At 53.7% G+C, this 24,296-nt stretch overlaps 1 protein-coding gene across 3 annotated transcripts in view; it reads right to left on the reverse strand.

Moving 5' to 3' along the window:
• Window positions 1-24,296, reverse strand: part of ARHGEF9 (Cdc42 guanine nucleotide exchange factor 9) — a 133,944-nt gene that overhangs the window by 83,565 nt on the left and 26,083 nt on the right. The window contains exon 1 of one of the 3 annotated variants that reach the window (XM_038747805.1): window positions 11,868-12,051. The exons of 1 other annotated variant lie outside the window; for it this stretch is intronic. Coding sequence is in view for 1 of the 2 variants with exons in the window: in XM_038747804.1 (XP_038603732.1) it covers window positions 11,857-11,865 (9 nt within the window). In the remaining variant the exon portion in view is untranslated. Of the gene's footprint in view, window positions 1-11,856; window positions 12,052-24,296 lie in introns of those variants that run through there. One more of the 3 variants, XM_038747804.1, reaches the window with a different exon arrangement.

Raw genomic sequence — 24,296 nt, forward strand, 5'->3', positions numbered from 1 at the left:
GAGCACACCCTCCACCCGTGACCACCCGCTGACTGTCCGGAGGGTAGCCTGACGCAAAACTTCAGGAGCGTGGCGGCGGCTAATCTTTAAATTCCTCGAGGGCAGGGATCGCGTCTACCGATCCTCTTGTAATGTCCTCTCTCTGGAGCTTAGTACAGTGCTCTGCACCCAGGAAGCACTGGATGGATTGATCCGTCCAGCGGAAAGAGCCCGGGCTTGGGGTTCTAATCCCGGCTCCGCCGCTCGTCGGCTGTGTGGCTTCGGGCAAGTCACTTCACTTCTCTGCCCTCAGTTCCCTCATCTGTAAAATGGGGGTGAAGACTGTGAGCCCCACGTGGGACAACCTGATCACCTTGTATCCCCCCCAGCACTTAGAACAGTGCTTCGCACATAGTCAGCGCTTTACAAATCATCATCAATCGTATTTATTGAGCGCTTGCTATGTGCAGAGCACTGTACTAAGCGCTTGGGAAGTACAAATTGGCAACATATAGAGACAGTCCCTACCCAACATTGGGCTCATTATTATTCACAAGTGCCACACAGGCCTGCGAGCAAGCCACAGACCCTCTCTGGGCCTCAGTTTCCTCAAGCAGGCAGGGGAGGAGGGGCTACCTGGCTATTCATAGGAGCTTGTACGTGTCTGTGTCTGTTTCTAGACTGTTTCTAGACCGTGAGCCCGCTGTTGGGTAGGGACCGTCTCTGTATGTTGCCAACTTGTACTTCCCAAGCGCTTAGTACAGTGCTCTACAGTGGATTAAAACCCTCGACCCCTGACTCCCAAGCCCGGGCTCTTTCCACTGAACGGATCAATCCATCGGTGGTATTGATTGAGTGCTTCCTGGGTGCACTGTACTAAGCTCCAGAGAGAGGACATTACAGGAGGATCGGTAGACACGATCCCTGCCCCTGAGGAACTTAGAGACTAGCCGCTGCCACGGTCCTGAAGCACTCAATAAATACGATTGAATGGATGTATATAAGCATGTGTGCACCTGTGAAGTTGCATGCATGTGTGCATGTGGGCCTATGTGCTTTCATGCGTGTGTGTGAGAGTGTGTGTGTGAGTGTGTTCTGAAGAGAATCAATCAATCAATCGTATTTATTGAGAGAAGAAAGGAGGAGGAGGAGGAGGAGGAGGAGGAGGAGAAGGAGAAGGAGAAGGAGAAGAAGAAGAAGAAAGAAGAAAGAAGGAAGAAGGAAGAAGAAGAAGGAGAAGAAGAAGAAGCAGCTGAGCCCAATGGCTCCTTCCTTGGGACCTTCCATCTTGCAACTGCCAGCTCCCTGCTCCTCCTGGCACCCACGGGACCGACAGGGGTTAGGGCTTACTGCCCTCCTTGTCCAGGGGGACAGCCTGAGGCCCAGGAGCTGGATTCTCCCCCCGTCCCACCGCCCAAACCCTTCTGCTCCCATGCCATCGTTTTCCTCCTCGGGCACACCTGATCCAAGCAGACCCCCCAGCTACTCCGGCCCGCCCCCGCCAAACAAACTCAGAAACGCCTTCGCCCGAAGAGCATCCTCTCCACGGCCTCTGGGCAGGCGATCCACCCCTCGGGTCCCGGAGGAAATGCCAGACTCCCTCGTCCACCCCCTCTCTCCGGAGGGCACGGTTTCCCTGTCAGAAGCCTGACTTCCAATCTTTCCGTCCCCTGCCTCATTTCTGACCAAATTCTACAAAGGTGGGCTAACGACTCCCACCGTGGGGAGACCAACGGAGGCTGGGGTGAGGGAAGCATCGGAAAGTAGAGAGCTACCTGACAGAGGGAAGAGGATGAAAGGGGAAACTGCTCAGAGGCAAAGGAGACAACCCTACCCTACTGAAAATCGCCATCCAAGCCATTGTGGCCTCCTCCCAGCCCTCTTGTCCCACGGGGGGGCTCACAGTCAATCAATCAATCAATCAATCGTATTTATTGAGCACTTACTGTGTGCAGAGCACTGTACTAACAGCTCGGGAAGTACAAGTTGGCGACACACAGAGACGGTCCCTACCCAACAGTGGGCTCACAGTCTAGAAGGGGGAGACAGAGAACAAAACATAGTAACAAAATAAAATAAATAGAATAGATATGTACAAGTAAAATAAATAAATAAATAGAGTAATAAATCCGTACAAACATAAATACATATATACAGGTGCTGTGGGGAAGGGAAGGAGGTAAGGCGGCGGGGATGCAGAGGGGGAGGAAGGGGAGAGGAAGGAGGGGGCTCAGTTTTCATCCCCATTTGACAGATGAGGGAACTGAAGCCCAGAGAAGTGAAGTGACTTGCCCAAAGTCACACAGCTGCCAAGTGGCAGAGCCGGGATTTGAACCCACGACCTCTGACTCCAAAGCCCGGGCTCTTTCCACTGAGCCATGCTGCTGTGTGATCTGAGGTGACTTACTTTCCTTCTCTGGGCCTCAGTTTCCTCATCTAAAATCGGGATTCACTATGTGTGATGATGATGATGGTATTTGTTAAGCACTTACTATGTGCAAAGCACTGTTCTAAGCGCTGGGGAGGTTACAAGGTGATCAGGCTGTCCCATGGGGGGCTCACAGTTTTAATCCCCATTTTACAGATGAGGGAACTGAGGCCCAGAGAAGTGAAGGGACTTGCCCAAAGTCACCCAGCTGACAGTTGGCAGAGCTGGGATTTGAACCCATGACCTCTGACTCCAAAGCCCGGGCTCTTTCCACTGAGCCATGCTATCTGCTTCCTCCTTCATAGACCGTGAACTCCAGGTGGGGCGGGGACTGCGTTCAATCTGGTTCTCGTGTATCTACCACAGTGCCTGGCACATAGAAAGCACTTCATAAATGCCACAATTATTATCATCATCATCATCAATCGTATTTATTGAGCGCTTACTATGTGCAGAGCACTGTACTAAGCGCTTGGGAAGTACAATTATTACATTCATTCATTCATTCAATTGTATTTATTGAGCGCTTACTGTGCGCAGAGCACTGTACTGAGCGCTTGGGAAGTCCTAGTTGGCAACATATAGAGACGGCCCCTACCCAACAGTGGGCTCACAGTCTAGAAGGGGGAGACAGAGAACAAAACAAAACACATTAACAAAATAAAATAAATAGAATAAATATGTACAAATAAAATAGAGTAATAAATCTGTACAAACATATATACAGGTGCTGTGGGGAGGGGAAGGAGGTAAGGCCGGGGGGATGGGGAGGGGGAAGGCAGAGGGGGAGAGTTATTATAGTTATAATTACCCTCTTCTCTAGGTTAAAAGTGTCTGACTGGGCAGAGGAGGGGGAAAAAGGGAACCGTAGGAACCCGGCTTTACTCATTAAACGTAGCCCACAGGATCAATCAATCAATCAATCGTATTTATTGAGCGCTTACTGTGTGCAAAGCACTGTACTAAGCGCTTGGGAAGTACAAGTTGGCCACAAAAGATGAGAGACGAGAGTGAAGCACAGGGAGCAGGCTGGCGATAGTGTCGGGAGTGGGAGACGAGGGTGGTTCAGTGGCGGGGAGAGAGCTAAACTGAGTAAACTCGTTATGGGCTGGAAACGTGTTGGCTGATTCTCTCCTATTGTACTCTCCCAAGCGCTGCGGACAGTGCTCTGGACATAATGACGGTACTTGTTAAGCACTTTTTTTCGTAAGCGCTCAATAAACACCACTGACTGATTGCCTTACGGCTCCAAGTATTGATGGCAAGGGGAAGGGAGATTGGGAGAGGCGAAAGGAGAATGGAGTGGCTCTGGCCCCAAGACGAGACAGTCTAGCCGCTTCCCGTTCCCTCCAAGCCGGCTCCAAGCGGGACAACACAAGTGCCCGTCCCTGGGCCTATTAACCCGGACCGTGGCAGGCCACGGTGCCTACTTCTCTCCCAGAGATGGGGGACCCGCCCCTACCTCCACATAGTAACAATAATAATAACGATGGCATTTATTAAGCGCTTACTATGTGCAGAGCACTGGGGAGGTTCCAAGGTGATCAGATTGTCCCACGGGGGGCTCACAGTCTTCATCCCCATTTTCCAGATGAGGCCACTGGGGCCCAGAGAAGTGAAGTGACTCACCCAAAGTCACCCAGCTGACAATTGGCGGAGGCGGGATTTGAACCCAGGACCTCTGACTCCAAAGCCCGGGCTCTTTTCCACTGAGCCACGCTGCTTCTCATCCTTGCCCGTGCCCCGTGGCCTGCGGCCCCTTCCGCCGCCCGCTGCCCGGGGCCCCGGCTCTGCCCGCTCCGCCGTCCAGGGCTCCGGAGGGATCACCTCCCAGCTCTCCCTGGATACGCTAAGGAGAATTGTCTCAGGATCTCCCGGGATGCCCGAGGCAGAGCTGTACCTTAGTACAGCTCTACTGTACTGTCTTAGTACAGTGCTAAGCGCTTAGTACAGTGCTCTGCATATAGTAAGCGCTCAATAAATATGATTGATTGATTGATTGATTGAGATGAGGCTGAGCCCGAGCTAGCTCAAGGTCACCCGGAAAAGGCAGAGGAGTCGAGACACCGATCCAACTCACGGCCCACCTCCTGTTCACTTTGCCCGCTACTTCATCATCCTCAATCGTATTTATTGAGCGCTTACTGTGTGCAGAGCACTGTACTAAGCGCTTGGGAAGGACAAATTGGCAACATATAGAGACGGTCCCTACCCAACAGTGGGCTCACAGTCTACTTGCTGGGCCTCTCCGGCCAATAATTGCCGCAATTGTTAAACGCTTACTCTGTGCGCCCCAAACTGCCTTATTACAAGCATTTCTCCTCCAAGGGGCCTTCCCTAAGCCCTCGTTTTCTTTTCTCCCACTTCTTTCTGCATCACCCTTGCACTTGGATTTGCCCCCTTTAATCACCCCACCCTCGGCCCCACCGCACTTGTCGGCTCAGTGGAAAGAGCCCGGGCTTGGGAGTCAGAGGTCATGGGTTCTAATTCTGGCTCTACCACTTGTCTGCTGTGTGACTTTGGGCCAGTCACAACTTCTCTGGGCCTCAGTTCCCTCATCTGTTAAATAGGGATTAAGAACGTGAGCCCCACATGGGACAACCTTGTCTCCTCCCCAGCACTTAGAACAGTGCTTCACACATAGTAAGCGCTTAACAAATGCCATTATTATTATTATTATTATTAGTATAATTTAAGTATTTACTTATTCAGATTAGACAATCTCCTTGTGGGAGAGAACGTGCCCACCGACTGTGACGCGCACTCTCCCTAGCGCTTAGTACAATGCTCTGCACATAAGTACTCCATAGATATGACTGATTGATTGACTGATACTAGAGATAACGTATGCAGTCGGACACGGTTCCTGTCGCGCATGGGGGGTCTAGGGTCGGCAGGGGAGAGGAGAACAGCTATTGAATCCTCATTCTACAGATGAGGAAACTGAGGCCCAAAGAAGATTTGCCCAAGGTCACACAGCAGGGCCAGGATGGAGCCAGGATTAGAACTCGGGCCTCCTGATGTCCAGTCTTGTGCTATTACCACTAGGACACACTGCTTCCCTCAACCAGCCGTTTAGGCCCAAAATGCTTCCTCTTCTAGAGTGGAACAGTGACCTTCCAGGGTGCACATTCCTGTGGACCACCTAGTCCATTCTGCTGCCTCCGGGCTAATGACACTTAAGCCATACCAGACAGATTTTTAATACAGTATAGTTCTCTGGAGAGATTTCCAGTTCAAATGAATCTTCCTCACGGCCTCATGACACAGGGGAAGGAAGGATCCAGGGGTTTCTCTTTCCTCCCCACCCCCAGGGACACCACCATGTCCATCATCATCCCCTTCACCTTCCTTCCCATTATCCCCAACCCCTTCGGTAGTCGCTGGACACCTACAGACGGCTCATCCCCTGCCTAGGCCCTCCACGATGCCGGATCGCCCTGAGCCCACCACGGAATGGTCCGGGATCTCAGGATAACTCGGACATCAGCCTGTCCTCCCTACCCCGGCCCACCCCTCCCAGAACCCCCGAAACCAGACCGGACCCTCCACCCCCCAAAGGGTCTCACGGCACAAACCAACACTCATCACCGTCGGAGACTAGACACGCCCATGGCCACCCGTACGAGGGGCAAGGAGGCAGGGCAGGAAGGCCCTTGGCAAGGAGGGGAAATCCGATCCAGGGAAATATGCCCAGGAGACTGACCCCCATGGGATTGGGTGCTGGGGTGTCCCTGCTGGGTGTCAGCTGTGTGTCTTTGGGCAAGTCACTTGACTTCTCTGGGCCTCAGTTACCTCATCTGTAAAATGGGGATGAAGAATGTGAGCCCCCGTGGGACAACCTGATCATCTTGTATACCCCCAGTGCTTAGAACAGTGCCTTGCACATAGTTAGTGCTTAATAAATGCAATTATTATTATTATCATTATTATTCACCCCCATAGCTAACCCTTCCCCGGCACGCTCCTTTGGGAACCGATTTCCCCCAATCAATCAATAGTCGTCGGTATTTTCTTAGGAGTCGCTCTGTGCCAAACGAAGGGCAAAGTGCTCGGGCGAGCGCAGTAGAGCTGGGAGCCACAATCCCTGCCCTCCAGAGCTCACAGTCCCTTGGAGGTGCCCACGAATATCGCTTTGGGGCTATTTGCCAAGGTCCTTTGGTTTGCTGGTGTTCAACAAGGCGGTGCCGCAGGTTTAAAGAGCCCCTCAAGCCCAGTATCCTTCTGGACTAGCCTCCGGCCTCCCAACCTACCGAGCCACGCCGCCCGCCTCTCCCTAGAAAAAACACCTGCTCTTTCTCTCTCTCAGGAGGCCCTCCGGGATCACCTGCCCAGGGCAGGCCAGAAACACTTGTCATCCCCTAAAATGGATTAAAGCCCTCTCCCTCTGCACCCAGCTCCAGTAGAAACCCCTGGCCCACATGCCCACAGCCCCTCAAGACACTGACCCTCTGAGACTCGTTGGATAAGACAGCCCCTCTCATCCCCAAGCCACAACAGCAGGCCCGGGCCACGTAAATCAATCTATCAATCAACTGTATTTACGAGTGCTTACCGAGTGAAGAGCACTGTACTAAGCACTTGGGAGAGTACCACAGAACAGAGTTACATAAACCCTTAAATTATCTCAACCTTCCATCACTTGAGGACTGATTCACACCCGTAGTCCCCATTCCTTTTTCCTCTTATCCGTAATTGATTGCAGTGTCTGTCCCCCCCACTGGACTAGAAACTCCTGGGGGGCAGGGATCGTGTCCATCTACTCTGTTGTACTCCCCAAGCCGCTCAGAGGAAGGGCCCAGCAAATACCGTGGACCGATGAATTGACAACAAGCGCTTTTTTTTTCTCAAATACTTTCACTTTAATTCTCTCGCTAGGTGGGAGGACGGGAGAGGTAGAAATTATCGTGCCTATTTTACATAGACCCAGAAATGTTAAGAACCAGGCTCAAGGTCTTCCAGAAATAGAGATAACACCTGCCACGTCCTGGCCCCGAGCTCCCTCCACATGACAAGGTGGGAACCCAATCCCGGGAGTCTTTTCTCCCAAGGGGCGGACTGGAGAACCAACGGCCGCTTGGGCTGCCGGCACATCTCCATTTGGCCGTGGGGATCCCAGCCCAACAAGCCGGATCAGAGGGAGAGTCGGGAAGAGTTCCTTCGTCCTGAAAAACAGGAGGGAGCGGGGCTGGATGAGATTGTACTCTCCCAAGGGCTTAGTACAGTGCTCTGCACACAGTAAACACTCAGTAAATAGGATTGACTTTTTGACACCTGTCTACTTGTTTGGTTTTGTTGTCTGTCTCCCCCCTTCTAGACTGTGAGCCCATGGTTGGGTGGGGATTGTCTCTCTCTTGTTGCCGAATTGCACTTTCCAAGCCCTTAGTACAGTGCTCTGCACACAGTAAGCACTCAATAAATGCGACTGACTGACTGACTGAATGAATGAATGAATGAATTCCTCAGAGATCAGAGGCTGATCCCGGGAAGCAGAAGGGAAAGCCAGAATCTGCCACTGGGTCCAAAAGATTCCAAAGCGTGCATCCCTTGGATGAGCAGAGCTGAGTCCTTAGTGCTTGCTGCTTACGGAGGCCCAAACTGGGCCCCTACTGTATGAAGAGCAGAGGATTGGGTGCCTCTTATGGGCAGAGTACTGTACTGAGCACCTCCTAGGCACAAATCAAGGCACAAAATGCTCCGGCGCGTGTCATGGAAGTCAAGGATGCTGCCCCTGGCTCGTGGAAGCTTTAGATGAGCACGTCCAACTTGGAGCAAGCTGAAGTCAGCTATTCTCCCCATCCCGACCATCCATCAAGGGGCCAGGGGCATGGCCGAGAGCCTCAGTTAGGCCATGAAAAAACAAAAAACAAAACGCTTCTACAGTGGACCTCTCGAGCCCCCCAACTCCTGCCCCTGAAACCAATCAATTCCTCAATCAATAGTAGTTACCGAGCACTCACTCTGTGCAGAGCACTACGCTTACTTCCCAGACACTCTGGGAGCCTTGATTTTCCTGGGAATGTTGAGGAAGCGTCACCTCCAGTGGGCTAGGAGGGGACCCTCCCCAGCACCTCCGCCCCCTCCCCCCGCCGACTGAGACCCTCGGCCCCTCCTGGCCGAGGGGTCCGCAGCCAGACCCGGCCGAGGGACAGCGAGGCACTTGGGCAGACATACAAGCGGGTTCCGGCACGGAGAGCGAGCTGGGCAGGGGGACGTGGTTTATGAAGTCAGGAATGAAAAGGAAACCACGGCCTTACAGGAAATCCGGGCCATTTTCCCTCAGACATTATACGCTGCAGTTGGGCTGTGTACTGAATACCTGATCCGAAAAGGAACGGACCGACATGACGTACACGGGAGGCAGCGGGGGTGGGGGCCGGACTCGGATTGGCAGGCTCTTGACGACATTCAGTGGTGGGTGGGAAAATCCTGGCTGGGGGAGACAAGGGCATCAGCCACCTTCCCCCAGAATCCTTCACCCCCTCTGCCCTCCGGGACCTGACGCCTTGGCAAAAGGGAAAGAAATGGAAGCAGAATGGAAGAAAGGCATCAGAATCCCCTGCCCCCTCTGGAAGGTGGTCCCAAATGTCTGGCTGGACCGGTGAGCTGGCTAGCTGGCTGTCCCCCGGTTGCCCGGATTCCCCTGGCCCTCCTCCCCCTGCCCGCCTGCCCAGAGAGGGCTTCTGCTGGGCCTTCATGCGGGAGAAAGGGCGGGAGGCCGGGTGATGCATGGTTGCTAGGATACCACCAGAAGGCATTTTCTTGGATCCTCCGGTCAGGTAGCCGAAATCCCCAAGCAGGGAATTTAGCTTCCTTCGGCTCCAACGGATTGGAAGGGAGAGGCGTGGACGAGGAAGTAGGGGGAGGTTGGACTGACTGCAGTGACGGAGGGGGTCCTCCCCCACTGTCTGAAAATGGCACATTCCTCCACCGTCCCCATTCCTGCTCCCCAAGAGGAGGCAGTGAGTTTCGGGAGGAAGCCAGCCCCTGATCTCGCCATCATTGACTCTCTCCGCCTCCCCTCCCAAAAATGGAGACTCCAGGCTTTGGGTTTCCTGCTGGGACCCCAACCCCTGCTCCCCCATCGCCAGCAAGTGGGGCCTGTCTCTGCCCCCTCTCAGGATGCCTCGCTGCCCCAGGAGCAGAGGCGGGAGTTCGGGCCTCTCTCAGAGGCTCTCGGACCGTGGGTGGTTAGGGCTGAGCGGAGGCCCCTTCCGCAGCCCAGTTCCGGTCCCCACCTCCCTTCATCCCAAGCCGGAATGAGAAAGCAGCCCCCTTGTCATGATTCCCTCCATCCCCAGGCAGCCACGCACACAAACCAATGCATCACACACAAATGCTCCGGCTCCTCCAGGTAACCAACGGTGGGGGGACTATCTTCAGCACAACTGCCCAGCGTCCTGGAGGGCTGGGGGATCTATCCTCACTCACAAAGAGGCCCTAGCCGAACTCTGGGGAAAGACAGGGCTTTGAGGATCCCCTACCCCTTGAAAAAAGATAAAGAAAACAACATTTAAACACCCGCGCCTTCAGGCCTGACCCTCTCTCTTCTAACCCCTCAAGGAAGCCAGTCCAAACCAGTCCGGAAGAACCTCTGGGTGTTCCCAGAGCATTCCCACCCTGACCTTTCCCTGGATCCTCTTTCTGCACCCATTCCAGTGGGCCATTCTGCGCCTCTGGTCACGACCACCGTGGCTAGTGCCCTGTTCCCAGCCCAGAAACCGATCTGCTCCAGGACCAGTCACTGGCCCCAGCAGGTTGTCCTTGATCATCTCTGAGCCACACGAGGCACCCGGGCCTCGCCAACCCGCAGGGGCAGAGAGCTCCGATCGCCGGGAATTCAGGGCCAGTTCTGGTTTGGGGTTTGCCCTGGATCATGCCACCAGCACGGGGTAGGAAGTTGGGAGGAGGAGGCCACTCCACCAGTTACCTAGTCCGCTGAGCAAGAAGGACGCAATGAGGAAGGCTCAAGTCTCCACCTTCCCTGCTCCCACCTCCCGGCCCCTTCCAGAGACCCTTCCTCCTTCCTTCCCTCCCTCCCCCAACCTCCTTCCACGGCTGACCCCTGCGCTTTCCCACACGTGAAGACGTGCACAACTCCGCGTGGGAGCAGCGTGATTGACGTGGGAATGGGAATACCGCAATGTGCCAGGACCCGCCGTCGGCTCCCGGGGAACTGCCTCGGCTGGTAGTTGCGAGTCCCAGGAACATCGGCAGGCCCGGGGACAAACCGATCCACGATCCCACGGGCCTCGACCCGCAGGATCTATCCACGACAAAAACAACCAAACCAGACCTCATCCTGACCCCCTCGCAGCAAACCACCACCTCTCCGGCAGGGTCCCTCTCGCTTCACCAACCCGGCCCGGATCAAAACGGCCTTCTGCAGCCAAGCCAGCTCAGGAGGGTGCCTTCCGCCTGGATCTGCCGGAGCCAACATCTCGGCAGAGAAGGCTGCTTCCCTGGCACCACCTCACGGCCCTCCATCAAGCCCACGCTATCGAGTTTCGCATTCCGTTCTCTCGAAAATCGATGTAAATCAAGTCACCCCCGACTCCACACGACCAAATGGCGTGCCCTCCCCGATGTGGGCTAAGATTTTTCTCTGGGGGAAATTGAGATGGAGGAGAGAAAAAAGAAATCCACTCACCCAAGCCCGAACCACAGACCCCTCGGGCGCCCCCGGCCCAAAAAACACCTTTAGGAATACGGAATCCAAGGGAGTCCTTGCCAGTGCCCTTCTTGTCAATTCGCTCCCATCAAATCAGCGGTCCCTGTGAAGGGGTAAAGGGGCAGGAGGTAGCCAGCCCGGGCCCAGACGGGCCTCAGATCAAATCTACAGACTGCACCTGTCCATTGAGAATTCAAGAATCGCAACAATCCCGCCTGTCACCCCCCGCCACCTTCCCATTGCTCCCCAATTCCACCGCCATCTCTCCCCTCTCTGGGGCTGAATGTTATTTTAGCCAGGCCCGTTCCTTCGGCAGGATTTTTCCTTTCCTTTATTGGCCGCCCAGGGCAGAGATCGGGACTATTTCCTGGCCAATGCAAGCCCCCAACCCCCGACCCCCTAGCCCCCCCACTCTAGGCTTTCCAAAAATCCTGTGTGTTGGCGGTATCCAAAACGCTGCCCCTTTAAATTGCAGGCTAGAAATTTCGACAAACTGAAAAGCTTCAGCGTCTGTTCCGTAAAAACGGTTGCAAAAATCGGCAATCAGAAACACAAAATCCGCGGCTTATGCCACAGAACCCTAGCTCTCTGCGGATTTACATGGATGAAGGCACCCACCGCTGCACACGCACACAGGCACACAACCACGCACGCATCGTCCATGTCGCTGCAGAAATCATTTCTCTAACCGGCGTCTAACCCAAGCAAACTAGGAGCTCCCCTTAGAAGCATACTTAAAAGACAGACATGACAAAAGATTTAGGGAGAGATAATATACCAACGTCATACATCTCACAGCGAGGTCATGCTGGAACTCAGAGTGATTTGTCCCTGAATAAGAAAGGAAGCGCTCTTTCTCTTTCTCTCGCGCTCTCTCTCCTCTCTCTCCCCCCTCCTCTCTCCTCTCTCCCTCTCTCTCCTCTTGACTTTCGGGTTGAATTCCAAACAGGAGCTCTCCTCGGCTCGGAGGAGCCGAATCCCTTCAGCGCGTTCCCAGAAAGAACATGAGTAGCACATTGACCAGCAGCAGCACGACGATCACGGCGAAGACGACTACGGTCTGCACATCCAGAGTCATGGTGCAGTGCAGAACGCTGTAGTGCTCGAGGTGCGGGGCCGGCAGGCTCGGGGTGGTCAGTCTCTGATCCGTGAAACTGTCCATACATCCACCATGCTAGGGAAGAAGCGGGAGGTGGTGCTGGGATGGGGACGGAGGGGGTCCGGCTGGCTCAGTCCTCGGGCGGGGAGTAGGCGAGCCCCTCTTTCCGCTGGCTGGCGACCCTTGGTGAAGCCTGAAAAATCCAGCCTCCTCTTTGATCAGGTAGGATTGCAGCTTTCACGAGAGATGGATGGGCCGGGAGATGCTCTGCCTCTCTCCTCTCCTGTCTCTCTGTCTCCTTCCCCCTTGATCTGTCTCTGCCTCTCTCTCTCTCTCTCTCTGTCTCTCTCCCCCCCCACCTCCACTGTCTCTCTCTACTCCGTCTCTGTCTCTCTTCACCCTCTCCCTGGGTATCCGTCTGTCTCCCTTCTCCCTCTGCCTCCCTCCACCGCCTGTCTCTGGCTCTGGCTGGCCGTCACTGGCTGGCAGGCGTTCCCATTCGTCAGGTCGCTGCGGAGCAGGAGGCTGTGCGTGGCTGCCGCCGCCGCCACCACACCCCGGCCAAGTGCGGCAGACCCCCGAATGCCCCCGAGTCCTGGCGGCCAAGGTGGGGGTCCTTCTGGAACCGTTCGGCCCCCCCGGCCAACCCCCACCTTGAGCGGCCTTACGGAAAGCACATCTCCTTCCCTACCTAAGCCCTCACCTTCTCTTCTTCACTGCCCTTAACTGCCCTTCGGCACTTAATAAATGCCATCACCATCATTGTTATTATTTTGGCGACACCGGATCATCCCATTTTCCATTTCAGAGAAGGTCTCCCACCCCAGGGCACCGGGGGCTCACAGGTGGACTGGCCTTGCTCCCCTGGGGGCTGTTGAATCAAAACATGATGTGATTCTCAATGGTCGAAGGCAGACTCCACTGGACTCCTCCCCCTTTTAGACTGTGAGCCCACTGTTGGGTAGGGACTGTCTCTATATGTTGCCAATTTGTACTTCCCAAGCGCTTAGTATGGTGCTCTGCACACAGTAAGCGCTCAATAAATACGATTGATTGATTGATTGATGTGCCCTCCCTCTGCCCACCCGCCAAGCTACCTCTCTTCCTCCCTTCAAGGCCCTGCTGAGAGCTCACCTCCTCCAGGAGGCCTTCCCACACTGAGCCCCTTCCTTCCTCTCCCCCTCATCCCCCTCTCCATCTCCTCCATCTTACCTCCTTCCCTTCCCCACAGCACCTGTATATATGTTTGTACATATTTTTTACTCTATTTATTTATTTATTTTACCTGTACATATCTATTCTATTTATTTTATTTTGTTAGTATGTTTGGTTTTGTTCTCTGTCTCCCCCTTTTAGACTGTGAGCCCACTGTTGAGTAGGGACTGTCTCTATGTGTTGCCAACTTGTACTTCCCAAGCGCTTAGTACAGTGCTCTGCACATAGTAAGCGCTCAATAAATGCGATTGATGATGATGATGATGACTGAGAGCTCACCTCCTCCAGGAGGCCCTCCCAGACTGAGTCCCCTTTTTCCTCTCCTCCTCCCCACCCCCCTGCCCTACCTCCTTCCCCTCCCCACGGCGCTTGTGTATAACTGTACAGATTTATTACTCTATTTATTTTAGTTGTCCATATTTACTATTCTATTTATTGTGTTAATGATGTGTATAGAGCTATAATTCTATTTGTTCTGACGGTTTTGACACCTGTCTACATGTTTTGTTTTGTTGTCTGTCTCCCCCTTCTAGACTGTGAGCCCCTTGTTGGGTAGGGACCGTCTCTATATGTTGCCGACTTGTACTTCCCAAGCGCTTAGTACAGTGCTCTGCACACAGTAAGCGCTCAATAAATACGACTGAATGAACGAATGATTGTCTCTGTTGCTGAATGGTACTTTCCAAGTGCTTAGTACAGTGCTGTACACATAGTAAGCGCTCAATAAATACAATTGAATGAATGAATGAATCAACAGTGGTATTCATTGAGTGCTAACTATGTGCAGAGCACTACACTAAACTCCTGGGAAAGTACAACACATATATTCAGAGATATATTCCCTGCCCACAATGAGCTTACAGTCCAGAGGGTAAGAAAGATATTAATATAAACTGTCTATAACATATAATTTACATATATGTACACAAACATTGTGGGGTTGGGGGTGGAGAGAATAGATTTGAGCAAGTTGTCTCCTTGAGCAAGTCACTTGACTTCTCTATGTCTCAGTTTCCTAAGCTGTAAAATGGGACAGGGAAAGTCTCATCTGTATCATCATCAATCGTATTTATTGAGCGCTTACTGTGTGCAGAGCACTGTACTAAGCGCTTGGGAAGTACAAATTGGCAACATATAGAGACAGTCCCTACCCAACAGTGGGCTCACAGTCTAATACCTCAGGAGTTGGCACCCAGTAAGCACCAAACAAATAGCACAGTGATTCTTATTATTATCTGGTTGACCACACTACTTACCTCCTACCTTCAATCAATCAATCAATCAATCGTATTTATTGAGCACTTACTGTGTGCAGAGCACTGTACTAAGCGCTTGGGAAGTACAAGTTAGCAACATATAAAGACAGTCCCTACCCAACAGTGGGCTCACAGTCTAAAAGGGGGAGACGGAGAACAAAACCAAACATACTAACAAAACAAAATAAAATAGAATAGATATGTACAGGTAAGATAAATAAATAGGGTAATAAATATGTACCCATCCCCAGTGGGCCAATTCCCCAATTAAACAAAATTCCCTAGAGTGCCTCGCTTGGCAGGACCAGTATGCTGATCCTGGCGCTGGGCCCACCAGGCTGTGGGATCTCAGGGAAGGCACCAACTCCCTCGGGACTATACTGAACCTCTAGATGTAAGCTCATTGTGGGCAGAGAATATGTCTGCTTTTCCCCATCGAAAATGGACAAAGTGACCTTGCAATACGGGGCTTGAAGGGTCTCTCCCTCCTAAATCCCTGGGTTCCCCACTCACACCCATTCAGTCTCCTCCTCCCTTCCAACCCCCGTCCCGGGACTGTCTGGAGACCTCTCTCAGCAACCCTCGCAGCAACAGGCCTTCCAGAAATCAGGCACGGGGCAGAACCCCAAGGAGGAAAAGGGGGATCTTGAGGAGGAGAGGGAGCGGGATTTGTGCCAAGAGCTCATCCTAAGCCTGCTCATCTAAATCTTCTTCCACGAAGACCGTTCCCTCTCCACTACACCTTTCACCTGGGCCGCTCCCCGTAGGCCACCAGGCAACCACCCCTAGGAGCCATCGTTTGGAGCAGGGCTCGGCCTGTCCTGAGCAGTGAGGGGCAATCGGAGGAAGGAAAGATGGGAGCCCTACCCCCGGGGGAATGCCAGTCTGAGTAGACGGACAGCACTTCTGTGCACGAGCATACATGCATTCTCACACACACACAATCCCTAAACTGGGTGTCAGAGGAGGGAATAGAGGGAGAAGACATGGTCAATGCTCTCCAGTCTGATAAGGGACAGAGGACACTCTTTCTCTCTCTCCCCCCACCCACCCCCGATGCTGGGGGAGGGATGGAAGGAGGAGAAGATACAGTCCCTGCCCTTGAGGGACTGCCAGTCCCACATTTTATTACTCTATTTATTTATTTATTTATTTTATTTGTACATATCTATTCTATTTATTCTATTTTGTTAGTATGTTCGGTTTTGCTCTCCGTCTCCCCCTTTTAGACTGGGAGCCCACTGTTGGGTAGGGACCGTCTCTAGATGTTGCCAATTTGTACTTCCCAAGCGCTTAGTACAGTGCTCTGCACATAGGAAGCGCTCAATAAATACGATTGATGATGACGATGCGGGAAGAGAGAGGGGATATAAAATGTGTGAGTCTAGTCAAGCGCGGGGCTTTGTAGACATTCCTCCTTACCAGCCACCGCATCCAGAGATGCCCGCAAGCACCAAGGGCAGACTTGCCCCTTCCACCCACCTCCTCCAAGCCAGACCCCCTCCCACATATTACGATATTTGTTAAGCGCTTACTACGTACTAAGCACTGGGGGAGATAAAAGACAACCTGCTCCCACCCAGGGCTAACAGTCTAAGAGGGAGAACAGCTATCAGATCCCCATTTTGCACATGGTGGGGATGATGACGACGATAGCATTTGTCAAACGCACGCCGGGGCAGATATAAGCTAACCGGATTGGTCCCACGAGAAACTCACAGTCTTAATCCCCGTTTTACAGCTGAGGTAAATGACTCGCCCACGACCCCACAGCAGACTAGTGGAGGAGCTGGATTAGAACCCAGGTCCTTCTGACTCTCGGGCCTATGCTCTATTCACTAGGCCATGTTGCTTGAGGCCCAGAGAAGTGAAATGACTTGCTCAAGGTCACACAGCGGACAAGTGGCAGGCTGGGATTGGAAACTCCTCACTCTTGGCTTCAAGGCTGTTCATCAACTCTCCCCCTCCTACCTCGCCTCCCTTCTCTCCTTCTCCAGCCCAGCCCGCACCCACCGCTCCTCTGCCGCCACTCATCTCCTCCCCGTGCCTCATTGTCGCCCGTCCCGCCATCGACCCCCGGCCCACGTCCTCCCCCTGGCCCGGAATGCCCTCCCTCCCAAAATCCGCCAAGCTCGCTCTCTTCCTCCCTTCAAAGCCCTACCGAGAGCTCACCTCCTCCAGGAGGCCTTCCCAAACTGGGCCCCCTTTTTCCTCTCCTCCTCCCCATCCCCGCCGCCCTACCTCCTTCCCCTCCCCACAGCACCTGTATATATGTTTGGACAGATTTATTACTTATTTTACTTGTATATATTTACTATTCTATTTATTTTGTGAATGATGCGCATCTAGCTTTACTTCTGTTTATTCTGATGACTTGACCCCTGTACAGATTTATTACTCTTACTTGTCCATATTGACTATTCTATTTATTTTGTTCATGCTGTGCATTTAGCTTTAATTCTATTTGTCCTGATGACTTGACACCCATCCACATGTTTTGTTTTGTCGTCTGTCTCCCCCTTCTAGCGTCGTCGTTGGGTAGGGGCCGTCTCTATCTGTTGCCAAGCGCTTAGCGCAGCTCTCCGCACGCAGTAAGCGCTCAATAAATACGACTGAATGAAGGAAGGAACCCAGCTCCTCTCAGGCGCAGGCTCTTTCCACTAGACCACACTGCTTTTGGGCAAGTCACTTAACTTCTCTGGGCCTCAGTTACCTCATCTGTCAAATGGGGATTAAAACTGTGACCCCCCCGCCGTGGGACAACCTTATCACCTTGTAACTTCCTCGGCGCTTAGAACAGTGCTTTACACATAGTAAGCGCTTAACAAATACCATCATTATTATTATTATTATTATAAATGCACAACCCCGGGATGGGGGGTGGGCTGCCAGGGAGGGGGACCCCAAATCCTCCCAGGCCAAGGCAGTGCCTGGAGCGCCCTCCAGTGGCCAGACTCTAGAAAACACCCAAGTCCTCACTAGACGCTCCCATGCTCGGGAGTGGGAGAGACGCTCTTCCCCAGAGGCCTTCAATTAATCCCCCAATCCACCAAGAAAGTTTGTCGAGCACTTACTTTTTAAAATGATCCTTGTTGAGTGCTTACTATGAGAAGCAGCGTGGCTCAGCGGAAAGAGCGCGGGCTTGGGAGTCCGAGGTCATGAGTTCGAATCCCGGCTCCGCCACATTCAAGTTTATTGAGCGCTTACTGAGTGAAGAGCACTGTACTACTACTACTAATAATAATGATAGCATGTATTAAGTGCTTAATATGTGCAAAGCACAGTACTAAGTGCTGGGGAGGTTACAAGGTGATCAGGTTGTCCCATGGGGGGGCTCACAGTCTTAATCCCCATTTTACAGACGAGGCCCAGAGAAGTGAAGTGACTTGCCCAAAGTCACACAGCTGACAATTGGTGGAGCCGGGATTTGAACCCATGACCTCTGACTCCAAAGCCCGAGCTCTTTCCCACTGCGCCACGCTGCTTTTCTAGAGTACTAAGCGCTTGATGTCAGCTGTGTGACCTTGGGCAAGCCGCTTCACTTCTCTGGGCCTCCGTTACCTCATCTGGAAAATGGGGATGAAGACTGTGAGCCCCCCGCGGGACCACCTGAGCACCTTGTATCCCCCTAGCGCTTAGAACAGTGCTTCACACATAGTAAGCGCTTAACAAATACCACCATTATGTGCCAAGCACCGTAGTAAGTGCTGTCGAATATATAAGATAATCAGGTTGGACACCGTCCCTGTCCCACATAGGGCTCACAGTCTTAATCCCCATTTTACAGATGAGGTAACTGAGGCCCAGAGAAGTTAAGTGGCTTGCCCAAGATCACACACCAGACAAGTGGGAGAGCCAGATCCCCGGACTCTCTGACTCTGTACTGTTTTCCTCTTCTCAGAGAGGAAGGCTGGGAGAAGGAGAGTATGTTGGAGTAGGGCCGGAAAGGGCTAACTATGGATGGGGTTGTCTGCCGGCGGAGGCCCAGCCCTCTGATATCGGGGTGAAGCATCATCATCATCATCAATCGTATTTATTGAGCGCTTACTATGTGCAGAGCACTGGACTAAGCGCTTGGGAAGTACAAATTGGCAACATAGAGAGACAGTCCCTACCCAACAGTGGGCTCACAGTCTAAAAGGGGGAGACAGAGAACAAAACCAAGCATAGTAACAAAATAAAATAAATAGAATAGACATGGACAAGTGAAATAAATAAATAAAGCAGGGCACTTGAGGCCTAGGCCGGCCCTTGGTGGAGGGGCAGAGTTTAGCGGGACAGCCACGGCCTTGGTTTCAACTTGCCTGGGGTAGGGTTGGCCCTCTCTACCCTTCCCCTCGGCCTTTCCAAACTGAGGACCTGGCCAGGAGTGGGTTAATCGGTCCATCCCCCTGCATCACACTCACATCAGGCACATGAGACTCTGTCCACTTCTCAGATAGAATAATAATAATAAGGATGGCATTTGCTAAGCGCTTACTATGTGTCAAGCACTGTTTTACGCGCTGCGGGGGATACACCGTAATCACATTGGGCTCACAGTCTTCATCCCCATTTTCCAGATGAGGGAACAGAGGCCCAGAGAAGTGAAGTGCCTTGCCCAAAGTCACACAGCTGACAAGCGGCGGAGCCGGGATCCACTCTGGCCCTGAAACAGCACGGGCGACTAGCTGGCCACGCATAAGGACTGACCCAAATCCATCCTACTGAAAATCACAAACTAATCGCTCCACTTTTTCTGTGGCCTTTAAGTGTTGGCTCTCTGCCAAATCTTGCATTAAGCGCTGGGGTAAGTGGAAGATAATTAGGGAAGGCACAATCCCCATCCCACATGGGGCCCACAGTATCAGAGGGAGGAAGGACAGGTACCGAATCCCCATTTTACAGACTAGGAAACTGAGGTGCAGAGAATAATAATAATAATAATGGCATTTGTTAAGCACTTACTATGTGCAAAGCACTGTTCTAAGCGCTGGGGGGGGATACAAGGTCATCAGGTTGTCCCACGTGGGGCTCACAGTCAATCCCCATTTTCCAGATGAGGTAACTGAGGCTCAGAGAAGTCAAGTGACTTGCCCAAGGTCACACAGCAGACATGTGGCAGAGGCAGGATGAGAACCCAGGTCCCCTGTCACCCGGCCCCGTGGCCATGCTGCTTTTCGGGTGGCTCCTCTTACTTTGTTTCATGGGAAATCGCCCAACCTAGGTGACAGATGGCTTCACTGGATATTTCTGATGGGCAAATCCCTTGCTCTGAGGCCCGAGTCACAGCTCAAGTCCTCCCTGCCCCTCGTAAGCAGGCCCTGCCCCCAGACCCAAAACCCCCAATCCCCACACCCACCTTGATCTCACTGAACTCTGCCGACAGACAGCTCCGGCACAGGACGGGGGTACCCAGGCCGGGCCTGGCTCAGCAGCGGGACCAGAGAGATTGTGTCTTGGTGCTGTGATGCCCTGCAGGACTTGGCCGAGGCAGTTGACTCACTCCCATGCGAGGCCCTCCCTACCTCAGCCCTCGTCCTCACAGCCAGCATCTCACGTAATGTCACCGCCTCCTGTCCACGTCGGCGGCGGGGGGTCATCGCTTCCGTCGTGCACCCAGGGATGCCAAGTGTCAGAGAGGTGTCCCCTATGCCAGAGGGGAACGGTTCCCCGCCCACTTGCCCCTCCATGAGACCTGGCAGCTCTGAGCTGGGCAGGAATCTCAGCCCAGGAGAGATCCTTGAGAAATCTCAGCCCCAAAGGGCTGCCGGTTTAGACAGGGCCGCCGGGGCCACCCGATTCCCTTGGGTGTCAGACACGTCTCACTGGGTGACGTCTTTGGCAATCAGACACCACCGGGCCTTCCTTGGAGGCAGGGGGCTGGCCTGAGTGACTTCCAGAAGGCAGGCCCGGCTCTGGACCGCTTCATCTCTCCTGCGGGTGTGCGGGAACTTCCTCGGGACGGTCCCCGAGCCGCCTGTGCGGCAGACAGTCTGATGCCGGATGCTGCATTCGGGGCCCAGTCTGAGCCCGAGGCCATCGGCGGGCTGCTGCTCACCAGGCCCGGGCGGGTTATGTAACAGTTTAGTCAGCCGGGGAATTAGTCACGCTCCTGACAGAGAAGGGTGGACAGTTTTCACGGCGAGGCGAGGCACCGGAGTGTGCGGGGCTGAGGAGGGGACTCGCGCTGGGGTCCGGGACCCCAGGCGCGGGGGGAAGAGAGGAGCAGAGGAGCAGGTGAGGATGGTCGTCATGGACACAGTACCCTGGGGGCGGGGGGGAGGCCGGTGTGGTCCTCAGGATCCCCCACACTGGGTACTTGGTGATTGGCAGCGACAAAGCCTTGAGAAGAGGTGGCCCCCACACCTGGCTCAGAGGGTGCCCGGAGTGGGGGACGTGGGGGAGAGGAGGGGAGGGATCGGGCCCCGGGATCTGATTAGCTGGTATCTCCCTCAGCACTTAGTACGGTCCCCGGCACACAGAAAGTGCTTCACAAATACCATAAAAAAACCAAACTGGCATCTGATGGGGTCCGCTGAGCATAATTTTTCTTCCCAGCGAAGGGAAGTTTGAGTCTTTGAGCCTAGGAAAGGTCATTACCTGGAGAAAGGGGTCCACTGGGGTTGCTTCTCCACTGAGATGAAGCCACAGCAAGAAGGATTGATGTTCCCGAGTGAGCTCCATTCCCATGGACTCTTGGAAGAACACAGGCCTGGGGGCCAGGAGACCTGGCTTCTGATCCCAGCTCCACCACTTGCCTGCTGCGTGGCCTTGGGCAAATCACATCACTGGGCCTCAGTTTCCTCATACACAAAATGGGGCTCGGGTATCTATTCTATTTCTACAGACTGTGAGCCCCACAAGAAGCAAGGGCTGGTCCCAACCAGGTTGTGTTGTACGTACAGCAGTGCTTGGCCTATAGTAAGAACTTAACTTACGAAGCAGCGTGGCATAGTGGAAAGAGCCCGGGCTTAGGCGTCAGAGGTCATGGGTTCGAATGCCGCCTCCGCCACTTATCAGCCGTGTGACTTTGGGCAAGTCACTTCACTTCTCTGGGCCTCAGTTACCTCATCTGTAAAATGGGGATTAAGACTGTGAGCCCCCCGCGGGACAACTTGATCACCTTGTAACCTCCCCAGCTCTTAGAACAGTGCTTGGCACATAGTAAGCGCTTGATAAATGACATCAAAAAACCTTAACAAATGCCACAATCAGCCTTCAGAGTTTAGGTTTGACCCTAACTAGGGGAAGGGAGGTGGAGTGGATATTTGAATAGACCCTGAGCTTCTACTGTCCAGATGACAAATCTGAGAGGTTGAGCGACTTGCCCAAGGTCACCCAGCTGGTAGGCATCAGTGCCGGGACTAGAACCCGTGTCTCCTGGCCTCCTGGACTTTATCGCCTCCATCGTAGACTCTCGCCGAGAACCCAGTCACCTAGCTACGGAACAGATCCGCCTTATTCCGGGGAGCTCCCCACCTCCCCCCACCCCAGCCCTGTGAGGAAGTAGGGAGCCCACCCCACCCCGTTGCCTGACTCACCCAGAAGCGGCCAGCTGTGGGAAGGAGTGAAAGATGGCCTGTGGCCAACGGGTACCAACGGAGCAGTTAGGACACCTCCTTCAGGACCCTACAGAGTGGACCGGAGTGGAGCTAAGCATCCCCTGCCCACCCCGGGGACTCTGAGGGGAGAGAGGGCCCAAGGGTGGGGTTGGGAACCATGGTAGACACAGGGGCGCACGCGACATAGACCTGAACACTTAGACAGGTCACCTCTCTTGCTCTGACTTCTCCGAGACTTCTACGGTGTCTCCAGAGAGCCCCTGTCCACGAGTCTCAGCTTGAATGAGCATGCCATAAAATCGTTTACCTGGTTCAAACCCTGGAAAATCCACCCAGGAGGGAAGCCGCGGACAAAACCGGCAGTGACAGGAGAGACAGAAATGCGGATTTCTGCGATAACGTCCCAGGACCCGCCGCTTGCTAATGCGGAACGGTGACTTTGCGGAGGCGAAGCTACCGGCTCCAAAATGAGGTGCGGAATTCATCCCGGTTCAGAGCTCTGGGTGCCTGCCAGCCAGGGCCTTGGGACTCCAGAAAACGGTGTAAAAAAGTTTCTCTGCAAATGGATCGATGGCCTCGCTAGTGCCCGGCCATCCTGGCAGATTCCAAGGATTTGCGCGCGGGAGGGAGAGGGCAGGGACCCGTCCACTATGAGGTTTGCCCCAGGGCCAATGTCCTGGGATCTGGAAGCAGCGTGGCTCAGTGGAAAGAGCCCGGGCTTCGGAGTCAGAGGTCATGGGTTCAAATCCCGGCTCCGCCGCTTATCGGCTGTGTGACTTTGGGCAAGTCACTTCACTTCTCTGTGCCTCTGTTACCTCATCTGTAAAATGGGGATTAAGACTGTGAGCCCCACATGGGACAACCTGATCACCTTGTATCCTCCCCAGCGTTTAGAACGGTGCTTTGCACACTTAACAAATACCAAAATTATTATCATTATCTGGACTGGCAGCCAGCAGCCGTGCACTTGGAATATCTTCCGGCCCAAGGCCCACAGTGTCCCGCGTTATCCCATGAGGCTTTCCCCAGGCCCCGGCTTGAGGTAGGAGCCCTCTTCCCTTCACTGGAATGGGGAAGAACTGGGGGTGGGGGACTGCTGTCAGGTGGCGGGGGGTCAGTGGCAGGATTCAACTCAGAGCTCTCCGGAAAAAGGATCAGAGCTGGGGGTCCTGGGTCTCACAGAGGTTCTCTCCTGGGGTGTCCGACTACATTCTCTCTCCCCACACCCTCCTCCATCCAGCCATCATCATCATCATCATCAATTGCATTTATTGAGCGCTTACTGTGTGCAGAGCACTGTACTAAGCGCTTGGGAAGTACAAGCCAGTCTCCTGGGGACCAGGATCAGGAACCCATAACCAAGACTGGCCTGCCAGGGCAGGATGGGTGATGAGGGCATCCCGTGGCTGGGCTCTGCCCAGAATCCCCACAAATAGGTGAATCGGGTGATGAAAGCCTGGGCACCTTCCAATGCCCTTCAACCCACCACCACCACGTTTGCCCAGAACTGTGTCCAGGGGGGCTGAGGGGGGTGGAAGGCTGATGTGGAAAGGACCCACTCACATCTATCTGGGCTGAGGGCTTTGTGCGGGCTCACGGCGCGGCTCAGTGGAAAGAGTCCGGGCTTGGGAGTCAGAGGTCACGGGTTCAAATCCCACCTCCCCCACTTGTCAGCTGGGTGACTTCGGGCAAGTCACTTATCTTCTCTGTGCCTCAGTGACCTCATCTGGAAAATGGGGATTAAGACTGTGAGCCCCGCCGTGGGACAACCTGATCACCTTGTAACCTCCCCAGAGCTTAGAACAGTGCTATGCACATAGTAAGCGCTTAACAAATACCATCATTATTTTTATTATTATTATCATCATCTCAGGTGCTCTGGCACTCACTCGGCTCCCACGACCCAAGGACAAGGGGATGGCTGAGGGACACGGCTCCCCTGAAAGGGTCGTGTCTGCTGCAGCCCCCCTGGGCAGCAGAATGAGGGGAAAGGGCTGGGCGGGGGGCGGAGAGAGAGAGTGTGACAGAGAGACAAGGGAGGGAAGGAAAGCAGGTTGGAGGGAGGGAGGGAGGGATAGAGAGAGGAGGGAGTTGGAGGAAGATG

Source organism: Tachyglossus aculeatus, chromosome 6, assembly GCF_015852505.1.
Source record: "Tachyglossus aculeatus isolate mTacAcu1 chromosome 6, mTacAcu1.pri, whole genome shotgun sequence".
Taxonomy (NCBI): domain Eukaryota; kingdom Metazoa; phylum Chordata; class Mammalia; order Monotremata; family Tachyglossidae; genus Tachyglossus; species Tachyglossus aculeatus.